At 43.6% G+C, this 20,753-nt stretch overlaps 1 protein-coding gene across 1 annotated transcript; it reads left to right on the forward strand.

Annotated features, from left to right (window-relative positions):
• Positions 1–275: 275 nt before the first annotated feature.
• Positions 276–14,378, forward strand: LOC308323479 (kelch-like protein 24; the record flags this gene model as incomplete). Its single annotated transcript, XM_080775207.1, has 13 exons — positions 276–386; positions 2,166–2,367; positions 2,931–3,065; positions 3,781–3,861; positions 4,568–4,936; positions 5,343–5,477; positions 5,951–6,142; positions 8,350–8,496; positions 9,374–9,548; positions 10,217–10,351; positions 11,434–11,568; positions 13,724–13,867; positions 14,134–14,378. The coding sequence occupies exons 2-13, from the start codon at positions 2,212–2,214 to the stop codon at positions 14,376–14,378; spliced, it is 2,049 nt and encodes a 682-aa protein (XP_080631333.1). The 5' UTR covers positions 276–386; positions 2,166–2,211.
• Between the last annotated feature and the right edge of the window lie 6,375 nt (positions 14,379–20,753).

Below are 20,753 nucleotides of genomic sequence, written 5' to 3' on the forward strand. Positions count from 1 at the left end.
TTACGGTGCTAACAAAACAAAGTCCATGAAATAAATCACATAGGAAATAACCAAAACAAATGTGGTTTATTTAATTCAAATAATTATTTAAGAGTAGCCTATTATTTAATTTGTGTCCGGATTCCGGAACCAAAAGCAGTGGGTAAGGTAGCGGTATAAGGGGGACACAGTTAGTGGTGACACTGTCCCTTTGAAGAGCAGAAGCGGGCGACGCAGTTTTGTTGTTGTTCTCAGTTTTGATTTAAACGTCTATATTAAATCATTAGTATTGGTTGACGGACTATAATACCATTACCGTTTGGTTTGTGTGCGACTGCGTTGTTGTGGACACTGTTTGAATTGGACTATTTCCTTTAGAGTTGTTTCTGTATTCAGACAACGACGAGGTATGTTTACTTTTTAATGCTTTTTACCTCCTTTATGATGAATTCCTGTTCTGTTCTTTGACTAAATAGAAGTGTATACGCGTCTCTAAATGTTTTGATGAATTGAACAAGGTGGTGGACCCTCTTGTAAACAAGTGTAATGCTTTATGGTGTCGTCCACTCACAGTTAACAGTCTTTGTATTGAGTTGTGCTTGAAATGTAGGCTACTGTAATTCTGCAAACTGTTAATGCATAGCCTACTTCAATCAATCAATGCAACGGTTGTAGCCTACAGTATTTTGTTGTGGCTATTCATGTTTGCTTTGTATAGTGCAGTTGGTTCCCAAACTTGTTCACATCAAGGACCCCCAAATTGACACTAATTCGGACCCCATTTGAAAAAGATATGCCGGGGAGGGACCCCCACAAGAGAATAATGTTATGGCTTTTATTCTTTGGCTTTTAACACAGCATGAGACCTCTGTTCCTGAACTAGCCTCCCCCACCCTCCTTCCCTTGTTTTGTGTTTTGTTTTGTGTGTTGTCTTTGTATTCTGTGTTTTTAGTCTATGCGTTTACTTACTGTTTTACCTATGTACTGTACAGCACTTTGTGGCAGCTATGGTTGTTTTAAATGTGCTTTATAAATAAAGTTGAGTTGAGTTGAGTTGAGATGGCTCTAGCAGTGATTCTCAAGCCGTTTAATTATAAAAGGACCCCCCAGTTTGGACATGCATTATAGTCTACGGACCCCCCCCCATTTAATGGCATTTCTATCTCTGGGACCCCCAATTTATATTGTAAAATCAATATTAATTTAGGTTCCATTTGTACACTCAGATTTGCAGACCCATAAGGGTCCATTTGGTTCCATTTGTACACGCTCAGAGTTGCAGACCCATAAGGGTCCATTTGGTTCCATTTGTACACTCAGTCTCTCAGAGTTACAGACCCATAAGGGTCCATTTGGTTTCCAAACTATCATTTAGCTGGGGACCCCCTGGAACTCCCTCAAAGACCCCTGGGGGTCCCCGGACCCCAGTTTTTGAACCAGTTGGGGTCTGATATATGCTCAGCCTGGATTGGATTTAAACATTCAATACATTTAATTCTGATGAATTGAAAACTGAATGTGTGGACCCTATTGGAAACAAGTGTAATGCTTTATGGCGTCGTCCACAGTTAACAGCTTTTGAAATGTACCTATTCTGCATACTGTTAAAGGGAAACTTCACCCTTTTTGCACACTACTGCAGAGATTAAAATAGGGTGCATGTTACATCCCAAAACACAGTTTATAGTTAAAGGATGCAATAAAACAACAACCTCTGCATCCACGGGATGCACTACTGTACTGTTTTTTATTCTAGTTTATTTTGCTAGCTTTAGTTAATAATAATCATTACTTATTCTGTTATCTACATGGGAGTTAAATGCTGCGATTTGTAAAAATGGCAAAATATGACTCCTAAAGTGGTTGAAGTGGGACTCATCAAATGTCCCTGGGACTCATTTCTAAAAGACCATCCCTGCATCCTGAGACTCATTACATTGAAAGCCGATTTACATCACTGCATTAGTGCATTTACATGTACCGCTACTATGTAACTATAACATATCAAAACCTCCATCTTCCTCAGACTCATGGAAATAATGGCATTTCACATCATGGTACACAAGGGCAGTTGTTTTAAAGCCACATTAACACATCAACAACATTATTCACAATCACCGGTGAATAGTTGTAATTTGTCTATTGATTATTAAATCTCCCTCTGGGATGTTGTCGTTGCATCTCAGTAGTCCGGCACCACCAGTGTACCACCGTCCTCACTAGGAGACTGAGATGTTTAAGGACTCCGGCCATCCCCAGAAGGTCTTAGCGGGCCTGAACAGGCTGCGGCTCAACGGTGCCTTGTTGTGTGATGTGATTCTGTGCTGCGAGGGACAGGAGTTCCCCTGCCATCGATACGTACTGGCCTGCTTCAGCTCACACTTTGAGGTAAGACAAGCACACACTCACCTGCTGTTTAGGGAATGATATTTCAATTCTACCGTGGCTTCACATCAAGTGTTGTTTTTGACTCTTGAATAGTTTTCACTTAGCTTTAGTCACATTTTAATCACCTGGAATGTTCTAGTGTTAGTCCAGTTTTAGTTGACTAAATGTCATACGATTTTAGTCGACTAAAATATTTTAGTTTTGACAGGACCTGATGTCGTCGTAATGGCAGACTACGGCAGCATAAAAGTGGTTCTCTTGTACACTAGTTCCTCCCTAACAGTTTAGTCTAGTTCTTTTTTTGTTGACGAAATTGTCAATATATTGAGTCTTAGTTTTAGTCATCATAGATTCGTTTTTTATTTAGTTTTTATTTAGTCAGTGAAAAAAGGTAGTCGACGAACATTCTTCGTCTTAGTTTTAGTCGACGAAAACGACACTGCTTCACATGAACCTAACATGCTATATATGTCTAATTAATATTGCTGACACAATGTAAATAAGATAGGCCTAATGAACCCTGAACACTACAGGCAAACCATTCCCCTTTTCACCCTGCACAGGCCATGTTTACATCTGCCACGAGGGAGTCCACACCGGAGAGGGTGACCATCAGTGGAGTGGAACCTCAGATGATTGGTGTGTTGGTGAACTACGCCTACACTTCAAAGGTGTCCGTCTCCACTGCGAATGTGCAGGTAATGCATTATCATCATGAACCTTTATTCATTGTCTCCATTGTCTCCCCTCTACATCAGGGGTTCTCAACGTTTTTGGCTGGGGACCCCCCCCCGGAAATGTTTTGGCCATATCTCGCGACCCCTCCAAAATATATCATGAATGAATACCGAAAGCAGATATAATCATTAAGGAAAGGTTATGCATGTTCTCTATGTGCACTGTGTACTAGCAAACGCATTTCCATTTAACAGCCATTCAGTTGCAAAAATAATAATAATTTGGGGACCCCCCAAAATTATTTGGCGACCCCCCCCCCCCATCTCTATATGAATAGAGATGGCATCCAAGTTCTCCTTCCATCCACTTGCATTAAGTTGCTCAAAAGCGCATGAGGTGATTTCACTCCTCCTTCCGGGTTGTAACAGAGTGCATTCTGGGATGGATTGGGCCCAAACACATGAACGCGCGGCCTTTGTACGTGCACGAACGCGCACGAACGTGCTGCCGTCGTGAACGTGCAGAATGATAGTCAACGGACCAGCGCGTTCATGTGTTTGGGCCCACGCTGCAATACCAAATTCGGCCACTATGTCCATTTCGCCTCAGGGTTTCCTCTGGGTTCTGTCTCTATTCATATATACTCTAAGGTTGTGACCCACGGGTTGAGAAGCCCTGCTCTACATAACATTGGTGATGCATGACAGATATTGTTGTTTATTTGGTCTACTCTAGGCCCTGCTGGCAGCATCAAGCATGTTGGGCGTCACGGCTGTTGGAAATGCCTGCAGTGACTTCCTGAAGCGTCGCATGGATGTGAGTAGCTGTGTAGGGATTTACTGCTTTTCTGAGGAGGACCACTCGTTTTAGAATGTTGGAGAAACTCACCCGGACCCAGACAGGTCAACATGCTAGCTGGAAAACCAACAATCTTATCTTGACGATAGCAATAGGAAACCAATGTGTTTAATATTTCCATTAAGTTGTCACTGACTGACTAATATAGAGAGTATGCACATGAATGATTTCCCCATCAGGACACCTGATATGCCCCTCATTTAGACTGAGAGGCAAAACATTGAGCAGCATGGAGTGTTGGAGTGTTGGAGTTTGGAAGCGTATTTCTTGGCAGAAAGTAGCTCATAACGTTTCTATGGTGGATTTTTATGAAACAAAAACTTTGCAGATAGAAAGAGGATAATTCAAGCTTTTCGTACAGCTGCAATGTTGGTGAGTTTAACATTGTTTAATGCAATCAGACAGGACTTTTCTGTTTGGATGAATGGGCTGTCAAGGCCAGAAATTAGTTTTTTTTTGCCACTCAGTGGGCGTTCCCGCGTAACTTCCAGGTACGATGTCACGCGCATACCCTCTATACAAGGGAAAATGGCATTTCAACATGGTGGTACGCAAGGGCAGTTTTAAAAAGCCGTTAACAGATCAACATTAACAATCACAGGTGAATAGTTGTAATTTTTATGATTTATAAATCTCCCTCTGGGATGCTGTCGTTGCATTTCAGGAGTCCAGCACCTCCTCACAGGAGGCTGAGATGTTTGAGGACTCTGTCCATCCCCAGAAGGTGTTAAAGGGCCTCAACAGGCTGCGCCGTACTCCAGGCTCAACACACACGTCGGGGATCAAGGAGGGAGTTCCAGAGGCTGATAGAGTTGTGCGGGGGGTGGTGAAGGCAGGTGGAGGACGGAGGCAGCCTATCCGCATGGCTGCGTTACGAAGTCCCTTTGCCTCCCCCAACACCCAGAGACCGAGACCCAAGCAAAGGCCGAAGGACGTAGAGAGGGCCTTGTTGTGTGATGTGATTCTGTGCTGTGAGGGACAGGAGTTCCCCTGCCATCGATACGTACTGGCCTCCTTTTGCTCATACTTTGAGGTAATTTCACACATTTGCTAAATTTGACCGTGGCATTCACTTCATTTACAATTTAGGCATTTAGCAGACGCTCTTAATCCAGAGCGATTTACATTGAGCAATAACAAAAAGCATGGCATACATCACATACATAAAAAGTAGTTATGAAACATGCGTAAGCTAAGAACGTAACAGTGGAGTATCTATTAAACTATACATATAAGCTATGTATACTATACTATACTATACTATACTATACTATACTATACTATACTATACTATACTATACTATCCTATACTATACTATACTATACTATACTATACTATAAAGTGAACCTAACATGCTATATCTAATGTATTCATTGTTGACGCAATTTAAATGAGAAAGGCCTAAACCCTGAAAACATCACCTTTTCACCCTGCACAGGCCATGTTTACATCTGGCATGATGGAGTCCACACAGGACCGGGTGTCCCTCAGTGGCGTGGAACCTGAGATTGTTGGTATGTTGGTGAACTACGCCTACACTGCAAAGGTGTCCATCTCCACAGCGAATGTGCAGGTACTGCATTATCATCATCGTCATCATGAACCTTATTCATTTGTCCTACGTGCGTGCTTACTTCCCATTCTGGGCGGGAACCCCCTTTTGGTGTTTTAAGCATTGTCATGCTTTAGCTATTGAAAAATAGCAGATCTACAAGCTCTTAGCGCGGCACCGAGTGCCGCGCTACGAGCTTGTATAGATCTGCTATTTATTTTAAATCGTGAAAATGTCGCGCAAACCTTTGAATATATATTCTTTCAGAGCGAACATTTTTAACTCAAATCTTTGTTTCTGCTGGATGAGGTCCCTGGAAGGACATATATTCAGATGGGGGTCGGCGGCCAATTACATTTCCTTCACATGAAAATGTTTGAGAACCACTGACATAGAAACATGGGTTTTTCAGAAAACTCAGGATTTAGAAAACATTTGTAGAATCTGTTCTCAGGTCTAAATGGGTTAATAAACACATGTTTGGTCTACTCTAGGCCCTGCTGGCAGCAGCCAACCTGTGGGACATCACGGCCGTTGGAAACGCCTGCGGTGACTTCATGAAGCGTCACATCGACAGGAAGAACTGTGTAGAGATGTTCTGCTTCTCTGAGGACCACTCCTGTGGCACGTTGAAGAAACACAGCATGGACTACATTCTGGAACACTTCTGTGTTCTCTACCGACAGGTCAGTCATAGAGCGCCGAAGTCCTGATGCCAGTCGCTCGTCCCCTCGATTCCCCTGGTTCACGGAAGTAATCTCTCTATGGAGAATAGCATGGGGTGATCTTAATATCGTGCGTCGCAGTCCCGCCCCCTTTCATGACAACGCCAGGCCCAGGAAATGATTCCCAATGCATTTTTCCTCATAGACATTTCAAAAAGTATTTATTTAAAGACGGTTACGTCGCGGACAAAGCCAACTGGAGTTGTGACAATAAATATTTTGGACCAAACAAATAATTACAAAGAAGAAAAACAACAAAAATTGTTGTAACCTGCTGTTTTTTTCTTCTTTCTAATTCTTTGTTCTGCCAAAAGATTGTGTTTGTTGTCATGATTTGTCGCCACAAGAGTTGGCATTGTACGACATTTTCTGGGCCCTGGTAGGGGGCTGGACTGCGACGCTCTATAAGCATTGTGGTCCAAAAGTATACAAGCTGTCTCTGCGTTATTGTCAGGGAGGTTTATGACACTCATTATGATAGTCTGTTTCTAGCGAAAATGTAACTAATTCAGCAGCAGTAACATTAGCGTTTTCTCTCAGTCAGTTGATTCTTCATATCCATATGAGTGAAACGGCCGGGGTGACATGTTTATTTTTCAAACACAGTTCTTATATGAGAGGATCTAAAATCCCCCTATGGGGATTACAATGCAAATAAAAAGTACATGGACCTGTGGATTTGCGCCCTCTACCGATATTGACGCCAGGCTTCAGTGCTCTATTGAGGCATCATACATTTACCAAGTTGTTTTGTTTGTTGGCTTTTTCACTCATGACTTTTTTTAGTTTTATTACCATTTCTCCAAGGTGTCACCAGTAACTGACCTAGACCTGGGTAGAAACATCAGTCATGTCAACTGTGACCAGTGTTGATTTTGTAGACTTAAACTAAGACAAAAAATGTCCGTCGGCTACCTTTTTCCACTGACTAAAAGTAAATGAAAACTAAGCTATGATGACTAAAACTATGACTAAATATACTGACAATTAAAAACTAGACTAAAATAGGAAGGCACTAGTGGACAAAAGATCCAGTATAAGTCATCTTACAATAATTGGTTGCATGCTGAAAATAGACGATCTACAAGCTCACAGCTCACGTTGCAGTCTCACAACGGCATCAAGGCCCACGAACATACATTTTGTTCGACTATATCAACTGTAGATTTAGTCGACTAAAATCATATGATATTTTGTCGACTAAAACTAGACTTAACACTAAAACATTCCAGGTGACTAAAATGTGACTAAAACTAAATTAAAACTATTCAAGAGACTAATGACTAAAACTAAAAATCTAAATTTGCTGCCAAAAACAACACTGACTGTGAGCACTTCAGAGGAGGAAAGGTCCCAGAGTCAGTTCATCTTTTAGATATTAACCTACCTGTGTTTTCTTCTACCAACAGGTCCCAGAGTCACTTCATCTTTTAGATATTAACCTACCTGTGTTTTCTTCTACCAACAGGTCCCAGAGTCAGTTCATCTTTTAGATATTAACCTACTGTGTTTTCTTCTACCAACAGGTCCCAGAGTCAGTTCATCTTTTAGATATTAACCCACCTGTGTTTTCTTCTACCAACAGCCAGAGTCAGTTCATCTTTTAGATATTAACCCACCTGTGTTTTCTTCTACCAACAGCCAGAGTCAGTTCATCTTTTAGATATTAACCTACTGTGTTTTCTTCTACCAACAGGTCCCAGAGTCAGTTCATCTTTTAGATATTAACCTACCTGTGTTTTCTTCTACCAACAGGTCCCAGAGTCAGTTCATCTTTTAGATATTAACCCACCTGTGTTTTCTTCTACCAACAGGTCCCAGAGTCAGTTCATCTTTTAGATATTAACCTACCTGTGTTTTCTTCTACCAACAGGTCCCAGAGTCAGTTCATCTTTTAGATATTAACCTACCTGTGTTTTCTTCTACCAACAGGTCCCAGAGTCAGTTCATCTTTTAGATATTAACCTACCTGTGTTTTCTTCTACCAACAGGTCCCAGAGTCAGTTCATCTTTTAGATATTAACCTACCTGTGTTTTCTTCTACCAACAGGTCCCAGAGTCACTTCATCTTTTAGATATTAACCTACCTGTGTTTTCTTCTACCAACAGGTCCCAGAGTCAGTTCATCTTTTAGATATTAACCTACCTGTGTTTTCTTCTACCAACAGCCAGAGTTTCTCTCCCTCTCTGTGGAGAGACTGACAGAGATCCTCTCCAGTGATCACCTGAATGTTCCCAAGGAGGACATGGTGTTTGAGGCTGCTATGATGTGGTTCGACAAGTGTCCTGCTACCTGCAGGCACAGCTTTGGAAAGGTCAGTCTTTTCTTATTCTCACATCCTGGACCTATATGATATTGATACTACTACTGCTACTACTACTACTACTTTTTTTCTATCATTTTTATCCCATTTCTTTTCACCCAGTGTCAATTATCTAATGTAATCCTGGGCGCTATACTTCCTCTGCCAACCTGGGGGGGCAGCGGACTGACCTCATGCTCCCTTCTATGCATGAGGAGTCCAAGCTGCTTCTTTTCACCTGACAGGGGGGAATTTCCCCGGACGGACGTAGCGCGTGGTAACAGGAAGGTCCTTTCAGGTGCCCCGGCTGGCCAGGGGGAGGTAGTTTAGAGACCAGGATTACTGCATTACTTTTTTTGTGAGAGTACCTACCCTAGGGGACACGGGGAGAACATGCAAACTCCACACAGAAAGGCCCTTTTGCCAACCCCACCTCGGTTATGGGCACTGATGACGCGGAGGAGAGGACACGCCCACAGCGTTCCCAGCGGGAATCGAACCCAGGACCTTCTAGCTGTGAGGCGACAGCCCTACCGACTGTGCCACCGTGCCCCCTGTTACTCTACTACTTATTGATATTATTAATTATTTATTTATTTTATTGTTATTGTTATTTTGATTACTTAGACGGCGCCCGTCTTGGAACATTGTTTTTTTTTTTTTTACCTTTGATTTATTGTTACGAACTTAGCCATTAATCCAGGCGCAGACGTCACTCAAAGTCTGGCACATACGTCCCGGACTGAGATTCTGTACGAGAACACATTTTCTGTACGCAGAAGACACAATATTTTGTGTCTTATAACAATCAATTGAATAATTGTTGTTTTACCCAATGTCCAGTTGAACTAATAAATAATCGGCGTTCCACTTTATTTTAATTTTTAAGGTACTAGAGCACATCCGTCTTCCTCTCGTCAGTCCCTCCTACCTTCCCACTGTGGTTCTGTGTCTGGAATCTACTCTGGATGTGGTGAAAGAACACAAGGGCTGCCAGAGGTTCATCTCTGAGGCCAAGAAGGAGAGACCCTACCGTAACACAGCACGCCCCCGCAGGCCCACAGGTACCCTACCGTAACACAGCACGGCCCCACAGGTACCCTACTGTAACACAGCACGCCCCTGTAGACCCACAGGTACCCTACTGTAACACAGCACACCCCCGCAGTCCCACAGGTACCCTACCGTAACACAGCACGCCCCCGTAGACCCACAGGTACCCTACTGCAACACAGCACGCCCCCACAGGTACCCTACCGTAACACAGCACGCCCCCGTAGACCCACAGGTACCCTACTGTAACACAGCACACCCCCGCAGTCCCACAGGTACCCTACCGTAACACAGCACGCCCCCGCAGGCCCACAGGTACCCTACTGCAACACAGCACGCCCCCACAGGTACCCTACCGTAACACAGCACGCCCCCACAGGTGCCCTACTGTAACAGCACACCCCGAAGGCCCACAGGTAACCTAATGTAACACAGCACGCCTCCGCAGGCCCACAGGTACCCACAGGTACCCTGCTGAAGACATTCATGTTAAAACCAATCTACTCTGTCTCACCTTGTCCTTCTCCTGCTTGTTGAAGTGTCTCACCTTGTCCTTCTCTCCTGTCTCACCTTGTCCTTCTCTCCTGCTTGTTGAAGTGTCTCACCTTGTCCTTCTCTCCTGTCTCACCTTGTCCTTCTTCTCCTGTCTCACCTTGTCCTTCTCTCCTGCTTGTTGCAGTGTCTCACCTTGTCCTTCTTCTCCTGCTGGTTGCAGTGATAGTGACGGTGGGAGCAAAGTGTAACAAAGGTGGTTTTCACAAAGTGGAGAGCCTGGATCCCCTGAAGAACAACAGGAAGACTCTAGGACAGGGATGTAAAACTGGCGATCCGCGGGCCGCATGCGGCCCGCGACGTCGCTTCTGCGGCCCGCGAGTTGCTTTCTAAAACCTGATTTAACACTACCTCTGAGCCAGTGCTCTGAGGCGAGCAGCAGCTAGAGAAGGGAGGGGGGGAAGGAGCGCCTCCCCTCCCTTCCCAAGTGCCTTAATTGCTCCAGCTGTTGGGTATCAAGTATCAAGAATTTGTGGAATGCAGGTCTCTCGCTACTTGAGCTGTGTGAAGTACCAAGACACACCCCTCTCTCTCTCTCCCTCACTCATTGCTCAATTTGCTCTAGCCATCGGCAGAGCTGTGAAGTTAAGACACCCCCCCTCCCTCCCTCTCTCTCTCTCTCTCTCTCTCTCTGTGTCTCTCTCTCACACACAAGATTTCCATGATATGCAGAAACTGTCACCACAGTACTCACAGACTCCACGAGGCAACGATGATGAAGAATAAGATTTTAAGAGTTTAGTGATTTAGATTCCAAAAAATAAGAGGGGACATCAAAAAACACCATGTGTGTTCCACGTGTCAAACTAGCGTCTGAATTCACTCTTTCCTCATGTTGCATAACCACGCCAATTATGCTCCTTAGCTGCGCTTCATAAAACATTAAAACAAACTTTAGGGGGCGCTCTTTACCAACTGCAAAAACAGTTATATATAAGCATGGAAAGCTGAACACCAATATTAAACATAAATGCATTAAAGGAAATAATGAAATACAAGAAAATAGTATACCCTACTGTAACACAGCACGCCCCCGCAGGCCCACAGGTACCCTACTGTAACACAGCACGCCCCCGCAGGCCCACAGGTACCCTACTGTAACACAGCACGCCCCCACAGGTACCCTACCGTAACACAGCACGCCACCACAGGTGCCCTACCGTAACAGCACACCCCCGAAGGCCCACAGGTACCCTAATGTAACACAGCACGACCCCACAGGCCCACAGGTACCCTAATGTAACACAGCACGACCCCACAGGCCCACAGGTACCCTGCTGAACACATTTATGTTAAAACCAATCTACTCTGTCTCACCTTGTCCTTCTCTCCTGATTGTTGCAGTGATAGTGACGGTGGGAGCAAAGTGTAACAAAGGTGGTTTTCACAAAGTGGAGAGCCTGGATCCCCTGAAGAACAACAGGAAGACTCTAGGATATCTGCCCTTTAAAGCACATGAGTATGCTGTGGTCGCGTCAGGTGAGGATTACCATCAGAGGACTGGATCCTACTCTGAATTGTTGCACCAGAATTACATTTGGATGATGTCCTGAAGGGTACAATTGAAGCATTCAGATTAGAAGACTCTCTTATCCATAGCTGTAATTACAAGTTCAAAATCTGACAATGTCACGCAACCTTGTCAACTAACTAACAGTGTAAATAGTCACTTAATGGAGTGCAAAGAAGAAAGAAACGTATAAAAGAAACTAGGACACCAGGTAAACATACACCTAACAACTGGGAAACCTACACCTATCCCTGTTGAGGGATACTGGGAACGGGGTTATTACTTGCGCAAGCAGAGTGCGCCCAGGACGATATTCGATGCGTATGCACCGTCCCAGCAAACAATGCGTATGCACCGTCCCAGCAAACAATGTGTATGCACCGTCGCAGCAAACAATGCGTATGCACCGTCCCAGCAAACAATGTGTATGCACCGTCCCAGCAAACAATGTGTATGCACCGTCCTAGCAAACAATGTGTATGCACCGTCCCAGCAAACAATGCGTATGCACCGTCCCAGCAAATGACGTAATGACTAGTTCATTGAGAGCTAGTTATACCAGTTATACCCTGACATCATATGCTGGGACGTGCATACGCATCAAAAGTGGAGCAAAGTAACCACAGTATACTGCTAATCAACTTACAAATGACATATACATATACATAGAGGCATTTCCTTTAATCCACCCGACACTGATCGACTTATTTCAGTTTATATACCTTTTTTTCCATCGGATATCGATGATTTTTTTCTTCTTTGAGAAACTAAAAAGGGATCCAGAATAATTCTAAATCAATAAAACTGTATTTATTTTATAGATAGAAACTGGTACCATACTTCATAATACTACTTTTTTACATGCATAAAGTAGGTAGGTAACAAACAGTTAAACCAGTAATAATTCAACATTTCAAACGTTCCTTCACAGAGAAGCTTTGACAGTTTGTAGCGGTCGACAGTACTTGCGCTCTGCTTGCGCACTAGTAGGCCATTTATGGTGCAACAAGCAAGTAGGCACTCGAAAGAGTGCAGTTCTAGTTTGACTACTGTAATTACTGATAGCTCACAGGCAGGGTGTTGTTTTCTTTTTTTCTTTTTACTACAATAATATTAGCTATAGTGCAGCCAGTGGTGAGGTTGGTATACTACTGTATAGCCCACAGCTTATGTTACAACTATCTTGGTGAAGTTCTGTAAAAGTCTCGCCTTTTATAAGTGTACCACAGTGATGTAAATAGGTTTTCAATGTAATGAGTCCCAGGATGCAGGGATGGTCTTTCAGAAATGAGTCCCAGGGACATTTTATGAGGCCCACTTCAACCACGTTAGGAGTCATATTTTGCCATTTTTATAAATTGCAGCATTTAACTCCCATTTCATTTTATATGGTTATAATGTAGCTATATTCATGTAGAAAACGGAAGAAGAAAGTATTATTATAACTAAAGCTAGCAAAATAAACTATAATAAAAAACAGTACAGTCGTACAGTAGTGCATCCCGTGGATGCAGAGGTCGTTGTTTTATTGCGTCCCTTAAAGGGACACTTCACCCTTTTTGCAAATAAATATATGTTAATGACGTTTAGAAGCTTTAGAACACTTTCCTGGGGGTCTTTATGTGGTTTTAGATATTTTAGATTGTAGCAGTGAGCCTGTTGTCTCTGATGTCATGGACACTGGGCTCACTTCCTTCCTGGACTACATGTTGTCTCAGTAAGACAGCTCTCCCCCCTATATCCACAAGGAGGAGCAGTGCACCAAAGAATTATGGGAATTGTAGTCCAGGAAGGTACTAGTGAGACCAGTGTCCATGACATCAGAGACAACAGGCTCACTGCTACAATCTAAAATATCTAAAACCACATATTACACACATAAATTCCCCCAGGAAAGTGATCTAAAGCTTCTAAACGTCATTAACATATATTTTTTTTGCAAAAAGGGTGAACTGTCCCTTTAACTATAAACTGCGTTTTGGGATGCAAAATGCATATACTCACAATAACATAGAAGATGGAGAACATAGAAGATACGTGAAGACATTTCAACTTGTGTATTAAAGCATATTACACTCTTTATTTCTTTTAACAATGGTTTTAATTCTGCTCTTCTCCCACCAGGCTCCACTCTGTATTTGGCCGGAGGATATCTTGAAGGTTTGGCCATTAAGGATCGTTTGGCCAGTAAGGAGGTGTGGCGCTACGACGTTCACCATAAGTCATGGCTGAAGACGGCTCCCATGAAGACGGCCCGCTATGGCTTCAGTAAGACTGTCACTCAGTTCAACCACGTTAACCCTGGAGTCCCTGTTCTGGTTATATATCATAGGCAAAAATAATAAGATAATCATCATTTGTGGGATGAGCAGTGCTGCTAAGTGGGTTGTGCGGTTCCCATGAAAAATGCCCTCTGCCAACACAAACTGTGGTATCGGGATCCGATCGGATCGGAAAAATCGGGAGTGTGTGTGTATCCCTAGTTCTAATGATCTTTTCTTTGTGTGTTTTTCTCTCTGCCCAACCCCACCCAGGCCTGGTGGAGCTGGATGGATGTGTGTTTGCCGTGGGGGGCTCTGGGAGTGAGGAGAGTAAAGCCTCCATGGAGCGCTACGACCCCCAAAACAACACCTGGAAGCTCCTGAAGGATGCCGTGCCCGAGGCTTGTCGTGCCGAAGCGCTCGTCTCGTCTCCGCTTGTGGTCGCACTAGGAAGATGGCTCTATTTTATTGGTACGGACGGGTTAATTAAGGTCCCGTTCACGTCTTTACTTCGGTAGACTCGATGCGAACGGGCATCATTCTTGCATAATAAATTTGCCTTCTGCCTTAGTTTGCCCTCTCACTGCGCTGTCATCCGCAGCAATTTGCAACGCAGCAGGGAACTTTATCAATGTGTTAAATTCATAAACTACACAGTGAAATCTATAGTGTTTTTGAGTGGTGCAACCACTCCAAGGAACAGTAATGTCCGTGTTCACCTATGTGTTGGTTCACCTATGTGTCCGCCTACCTATGAGTACCAGTATGACTATATGTGTGTGTGTGTGTGTGTGTCTCTCTCTCTCTCTCTCTTTCTCTCTCTCTCTCTCTCTCTCCTGGACCCTAGGTCGTGATCCAGTCCAGGTCTCCAAGTACGACCCTGAAAAATCTGTGTGGAAAAAGGTCACTCCATCTGGGTCCCTTCCAATGCATAGTGATCCGTCAGCTGCTTGTGTTCTGAATGGAAAGATCTATGTTACAGGTAACATACCTGGTCTTATAGATCTATGTTACAGGTATCGTACCTGTTCTTAACACATTTAGACCCGAGATCCATTCTACCAAATGTTTTCTGAAAAACCCATTTCCTTTTTCATGTAAAGGACCCCCAGAATTATCTGTAATTGGCCGTGGACCCCCAGAAGCAAAGATTTGAGTTAAAAAAATGTTCGCTCTGAAAGAATATATATTCAAATATTTACGCCACATTTTAACGATTTTTTCAAAAATAGCAGACCTGCAAGCTCAGCTTGTAAATTTGCTATTATTCCATAGCTTGCTAAAGTATAAATGCAAAAAACACCAAAAGGGCCCTGTATGGGTTCAAATCCAAGTAAAGCAAAGCAACATCAAATAAAACTCCAAATAGTTGTAATCGTTTCGGTTCGGTCTCTATCCTTGTATTACTCTATGACAGGGGTTTTCAATAGGTGGTCCGTGGACCACTGGTGGTCCGTGGAGGTGTTCCATGTGGTCCCTGACCATACATTTAGTAATGTAGGATCTGTAGATTCTTTCCACTCTTCCTGGGGTCCAGAAGTAACTTCCTGGGGTCCAGAAGTAACTTCCTGGGGTCCATGACATACATAGAACACAACACAATAAAAATAACACTGCACAATTAAAACACAATTGTACAATTGAAATTAAACATGTTGAGAATCACTGCTAGAGCCGTAACAAATCTTCTCTTATGGGCGTCTCCCTGGCATATCTCTTCCAACGGGGGTCCACAGGCTGATATATGTCGATTTAGGGGTCCTTGACATGAACAAGTCGGGGAACCACTGCCATAAGTAAAGTAATAGACTCACTTCAACTTCACTGCAGGTCGGTCTCCCACACCTGAGGTGTTTCTAGACCATGCTTGCTTCATGGCGTGCTTCAACCCAGAGACCAACCGTTGGACCATGTGTTATGACGCCTTACAAGGTCACGCTCAAGAGCTACGCTACGCGCATAGCCTGGCTGTGGTGGACGGACAGATCTACATTCTAGGAGGCGTGGATCGCGAAGAATTTCCGTCTGGTCTCATTTCATGCAGAAATGTGAAGAGAATGGCGCGCTACTGTGAGGAGACCAAAAGGTGGGAGAGCATGGAGTCTGGTGCTGGTGGTGCATTCCACTGTGTCACTCTCAGGCTGAGGAAGGATCACGTACCCGTGGCTGATGACGATGATGAAAGCTCTGATGATTCTTCCAATGAAAGCTCTGCTGATTCTTCCGATGATGAAGATTCACATTTTTATGACACTGATAACGATGCTTATTATGTTGACAGTGACAGAGAATTTGATTGTTATTATGAGTCGAATCCTGATGATACTGAGGAGGAGGAGCAGGGCCAGATTAACCCCCATGAATGCCTCTGTGCAGATCATCTTTAATGCCCCCCCACACCCCCCATAACGCGGACACGACCAACCCCGAACACATGGAACACAATAAGGTATAGGCAAATGGTACAACTTCACTGCAGTAATTTATTGCAACGGTTACCAGTTGTATTCCATGGAATACAACTGGCAACCATTGCAATAAATTACATTGGTTTTCTTTTTTTGACCAGTAAAATGCATTTCAGAAATGTGACTCTCGGATTATTATTATTATCTTTTTTGCATTTTCGGGCCATTTCTGGGCATTTTCAGGGCACCAAAACCATCTGGGCACTAGGGATATGTGGGCACCAGGACAACGATGCATACACGATATGGGCTCCGCCATGACACCCACACAGTAAACAAAGTTGCGCGTCACCACGTGTAGTACACACAATCACACACACACGCGCCAGATTTTGAGAGAGAAACCAGCAACCAGGTATGGAAAAACAAGCCCAAGCGACGTTACAGACAACACAAGCCCAGAATGACGAAATCGCTTACAAAAAGCATATTTGCCTGCCCTCAACAGATACTTCTTCAGTACAGCAGTGCAGAACCGAGAGAGTGACATGCTTTTGGATGTAGCCTAAACTGTGCAGATTTTAGCTTTTGTGATCAGATTTGCAGATCGATTTTTTTCCCCCCCTTGCCACATGCCCCTGTGCAGCTGCACATAGTGGCATAATCCGGCCCTGAGGAGGAGGATAACGAACGGCAATGGGCATATTGAACGTGATTTTTCTTAAAGGGATTGTGACTGGGGTTTTTTTAGCTTTGCCTCCACTCCTGTGTCTGTCCCTGTGTCTGTATGCCTGTCTGTATGTCTGTCCCTGTGTCTGTATGTCTGTCCCTGTGTCTGTATGTCTGTCCCTGTGTATGTCTGTATGCCTGATCATGTCTCTGTGTCTGTATGTCCGTCTCTGTGTCTGTATGTCTGTGTGGGGGTCCCCAGGGTGCGCTCCTCACTTCACAAGGGTGTGATTTTTTTTTTACTAGGTTTTCTGAGCTCAATTGCACCCAAAAAAACTGAACTTTTAACCCATTCTGTACGGGAACCCGTTTTGGTGTTGGCATCATGTTATGCTTTAGCTATTTAAAAATAGCAGATCTACAAGCTCATAGCGCGCTCATAAAAATAGCAGATCTACAAGCTCATAGCGCGCCACAGAGTGGCGCGCTACGAGCTTGTAGGTCTGCTATTTTTTGAAGAATCGAAGAACGACTGAAATTTTTAGAATCTGATCTCGGGTCAGAATGGGTTTAATCAGACCAGTGTGTGTCCAGTGGAAACCTCGTATGAATCTGATCTCAGGTCAGAATGGGTTAATATTCAGTAGATGTTCTTTGGTCTGGCGTTTTCTGGCTCAAACAAAGTGCTCTGATTTTCCTGCTGTTTGTGATGTCACAGCCTGCAAATCCCATATTATGTCAATGGGATTTGAATCGACTGCACTGGTTCTGATGTGCCAATAGATGTTAACCCATTCTGACCTGAGATCAGATTCTAAAAATGTCTTCTACATCCTGACAGTTTTCCATTCTGACCTGAGATCAGATTCTAAAAAATGTTTTCTATGTCAGTCGCTCTTCGATTTTTCAAAAATAGCAGACCTACAAGCTCGTAGCGCGCCACTCGGTGGCGCGCTATGAGCTTGTAGATCTGCTATTTTTCAATAGCTAAAGCATAACATGATGCTAACACCATAATGGGTTCCCGCCCAGAATGGGTTCATAGGGATGTGGGGTGTCAAACCTCCCTGTACAACCATCATATTTGTTTAATAGACATTTGTTCCCTTGATAGAAAGTGCTGTGCTTGGATGAATGAGTCATGTCTCCCCTGGATGAATGAGTCATGTCTCTCAAATAATTAGAAAGAAGAAAATGGCACACTTTTTTTTCTTGTTTTTCTTCTTCGTAATTATTTGGTCCAAGATATTCTGTTCATTGTCATTATTTGTCACAACTCGAGGTCTTTAAATAAAAACATTTTGAAATGTCTATGGGGAAAAATGCATTGGGAATTATTTCCTGGGCCTGGCGTCGTCATGAAAGGGGGCGGGACTGGGCCTGGCGTCGTCATGAAAGGGAGGCGGGACTGCGACGCTCTATGATACACAAAATTAGCAGGGACCATTTACCTGGCGTAGACCGGCTGTTGGGACTTTAATCTGCTATTTTCGACAATGATATTTTGTGTGTGCGTGTCCATGCGTGCGTGCATGTGTGCATGTAGGCTCCGTGCACTCCAGCCCCTTGGCCGAGGTGAAGGTGGATCAAGGGAACTGTCCAATGTCCTGGTTCAGCTTTAACGCTCGCTGCTACAAGTTCATACCTACACGCCTGACCTGGAACGACGCAGAGAAGATCTGCCAGTCTCAAGATGCCCACCTGGCGTCCGTCCACAGTGGAGAGCAGCACGACTTTCTCCTGACCCTGATCGGGAACGATGCCCAGTCCCCCCAACATGATCTGGACCTGGATTGGACTGAATGACCTGTACGTAGTGGGTGAATGGAAGTGGTCTGACGGCTCCCCCGGGGGAGCCCTTTGTGTCTCATCCTCCGCAACACCCATTCTCATACACCGCTATACCTTTAAGTATGTTGCGGTAGAGAGAACGTCTGTTTCGGTAATGATAATTTATTAATGTCAGACTATATTTTTAAATAAATCGTGTTTATATTTAAATCAACTATTAATTTAAATATTATTCATTAACTAGATATTTTCTATGAAATAGTTATAGCCCATTGTTTTTTTTCATTTTTGAATATTTTTTTTATCCTCGTTCTTCATTTTGGACCATGGGCTATAGCCCATATCGTACGGCATACTATAGCACGCCATTTTTCACTACCTTAAACATGTCCATTATGATGGAGGCCCAAGAGGGTGCATGAGTGTGCATGAGCTCAAGTAAGTTGGGAGTGCTGTTGATTGATCGTACCGCCTCAGAGATACGTAAACATGTGAGTTGATGTAATCCAGGTTGTGGGGCTGACCACTCGTGTGTGTGTGTGTGTGTGTGTGTGTGTGTGTGTGTGTGTGTGTGTGTGTGTGTGTGTGTGTGTGTGTGTGTGTGTGTAAGTGCCGAAAGCCCTTGAATATCATGCCAGGGCTCTAGCAGTGATTCTCATTTTAATTTGAAGGATGCCCAGTTTGACATGCATTAGGCTACTACTACTGTAGGCTACGCCATTTATATCTGGGATCTTTAAAAAGTTTTTTTTTTTTTTTTTTTTTACTTCTTGAAATTCTCCAAGGGGCCACAAGGGGGCGCCAACCCCTAAGGTAAGCCCTAGCACACTAAAGCAGTAGTAGTAGCCTACCCAGGGACAAACTAAACTAATACTCTTCCTAATCCCGCCACGTTACGGTGTTAACAAAACAAAGTCCATGAAATAAATCACATAGGAAATAACCAAAACAAATGTGGTTTATTTAATTCAAATAATTATTTAAGGGTATTATTTAATTTACGTTTGAGGCCGGAACCAAAACCAGTGTGTAGGGGTCTAAGGGGGACACAGTTAGTGGTGACACTGTCGCTTTAAAGAGCAGAAGCGGGCTGCGGGCGACGCGGACAGTTTGTTGTTGTTCTTCAGATTTAATTTAAATGTCTATATTAAATCATTAGTATTGGTTGACGGACTATAATACCATTACCGTTTGGTTTGTGTGCGACTGCGTTGTTGTGGACACGGTTTGAATTGGACTCATTTCCTTTAGAGTTGTTTCTGTATGCAGACAACGACGAGGTACGTTTACTTTTTAGTGCTTTTTACCTCCTTTATGATGAATTCCTGTTCTGTTCTTTGACTAAATAGAAGTGTATCTGTGTACGTCTCTAAATGTTTCGATGAATTGAACAAGGTGGTAGGTGGACCCTCTTGTAAACAAGTGTAATGCTTTATGGTGTCGTCCACTCACAGTTAACAGTCTTTGTATCGAGTTGTGCTTGAAATGTACTGTAATTCTGCAAACTGCATACTTCAATCAATCAATGCAACGGTTTGTTGTACAGTATTTTGGCTATTCATGTTTGCTTTGTATAGTGCAGTTGGTTCCCAAACTTGTTCACATCAAGGACCCCCAAATTGACACTAATTCGGACCCCCATTTGAAAAAGATATGCCAGGGAGGGACCCCCACAAGAGAATAATGTTATGGCTCTAGCAGTGATTCTCAAGCCGTTTAATTATAAAAACGACCCCCCAGTTTGGACATGCATTATAGTCTACGGACCCCCGATTTAATGGCATTTCTATCTCTGGGACCCCCCAATTATATTGTAAAATCAATGTTAATTTCGGTTCCATTTGTACACTCTCAGAGTTGCAGACCCATAAGGGTCCATTTGGTTTCCAAACTATCATTTAGCTGGGGACCCCCTGGAACTCCCTCAAAGACCCCTGGGGGTCCCCGGACCCCACTTTTTGAACCAGTTGGGGGCTGATATATGCTCAGCCTGGATTGGATTTAAACATTCAATACATTTCATTC

This window comes from Protomyctophum bolini (genome assembly GCF_963924005.1).
Source record: "Protomyctophum bolini genome assembly, chromosome: 11".
NCBI classification, from domain to species: domain Eukaryota; kingdom Metazoa; phylum Chordata; class Actinopteri; order Myctophiformes; family Myctophidae; genus Protomyctophum; species Protomyctophum bolini.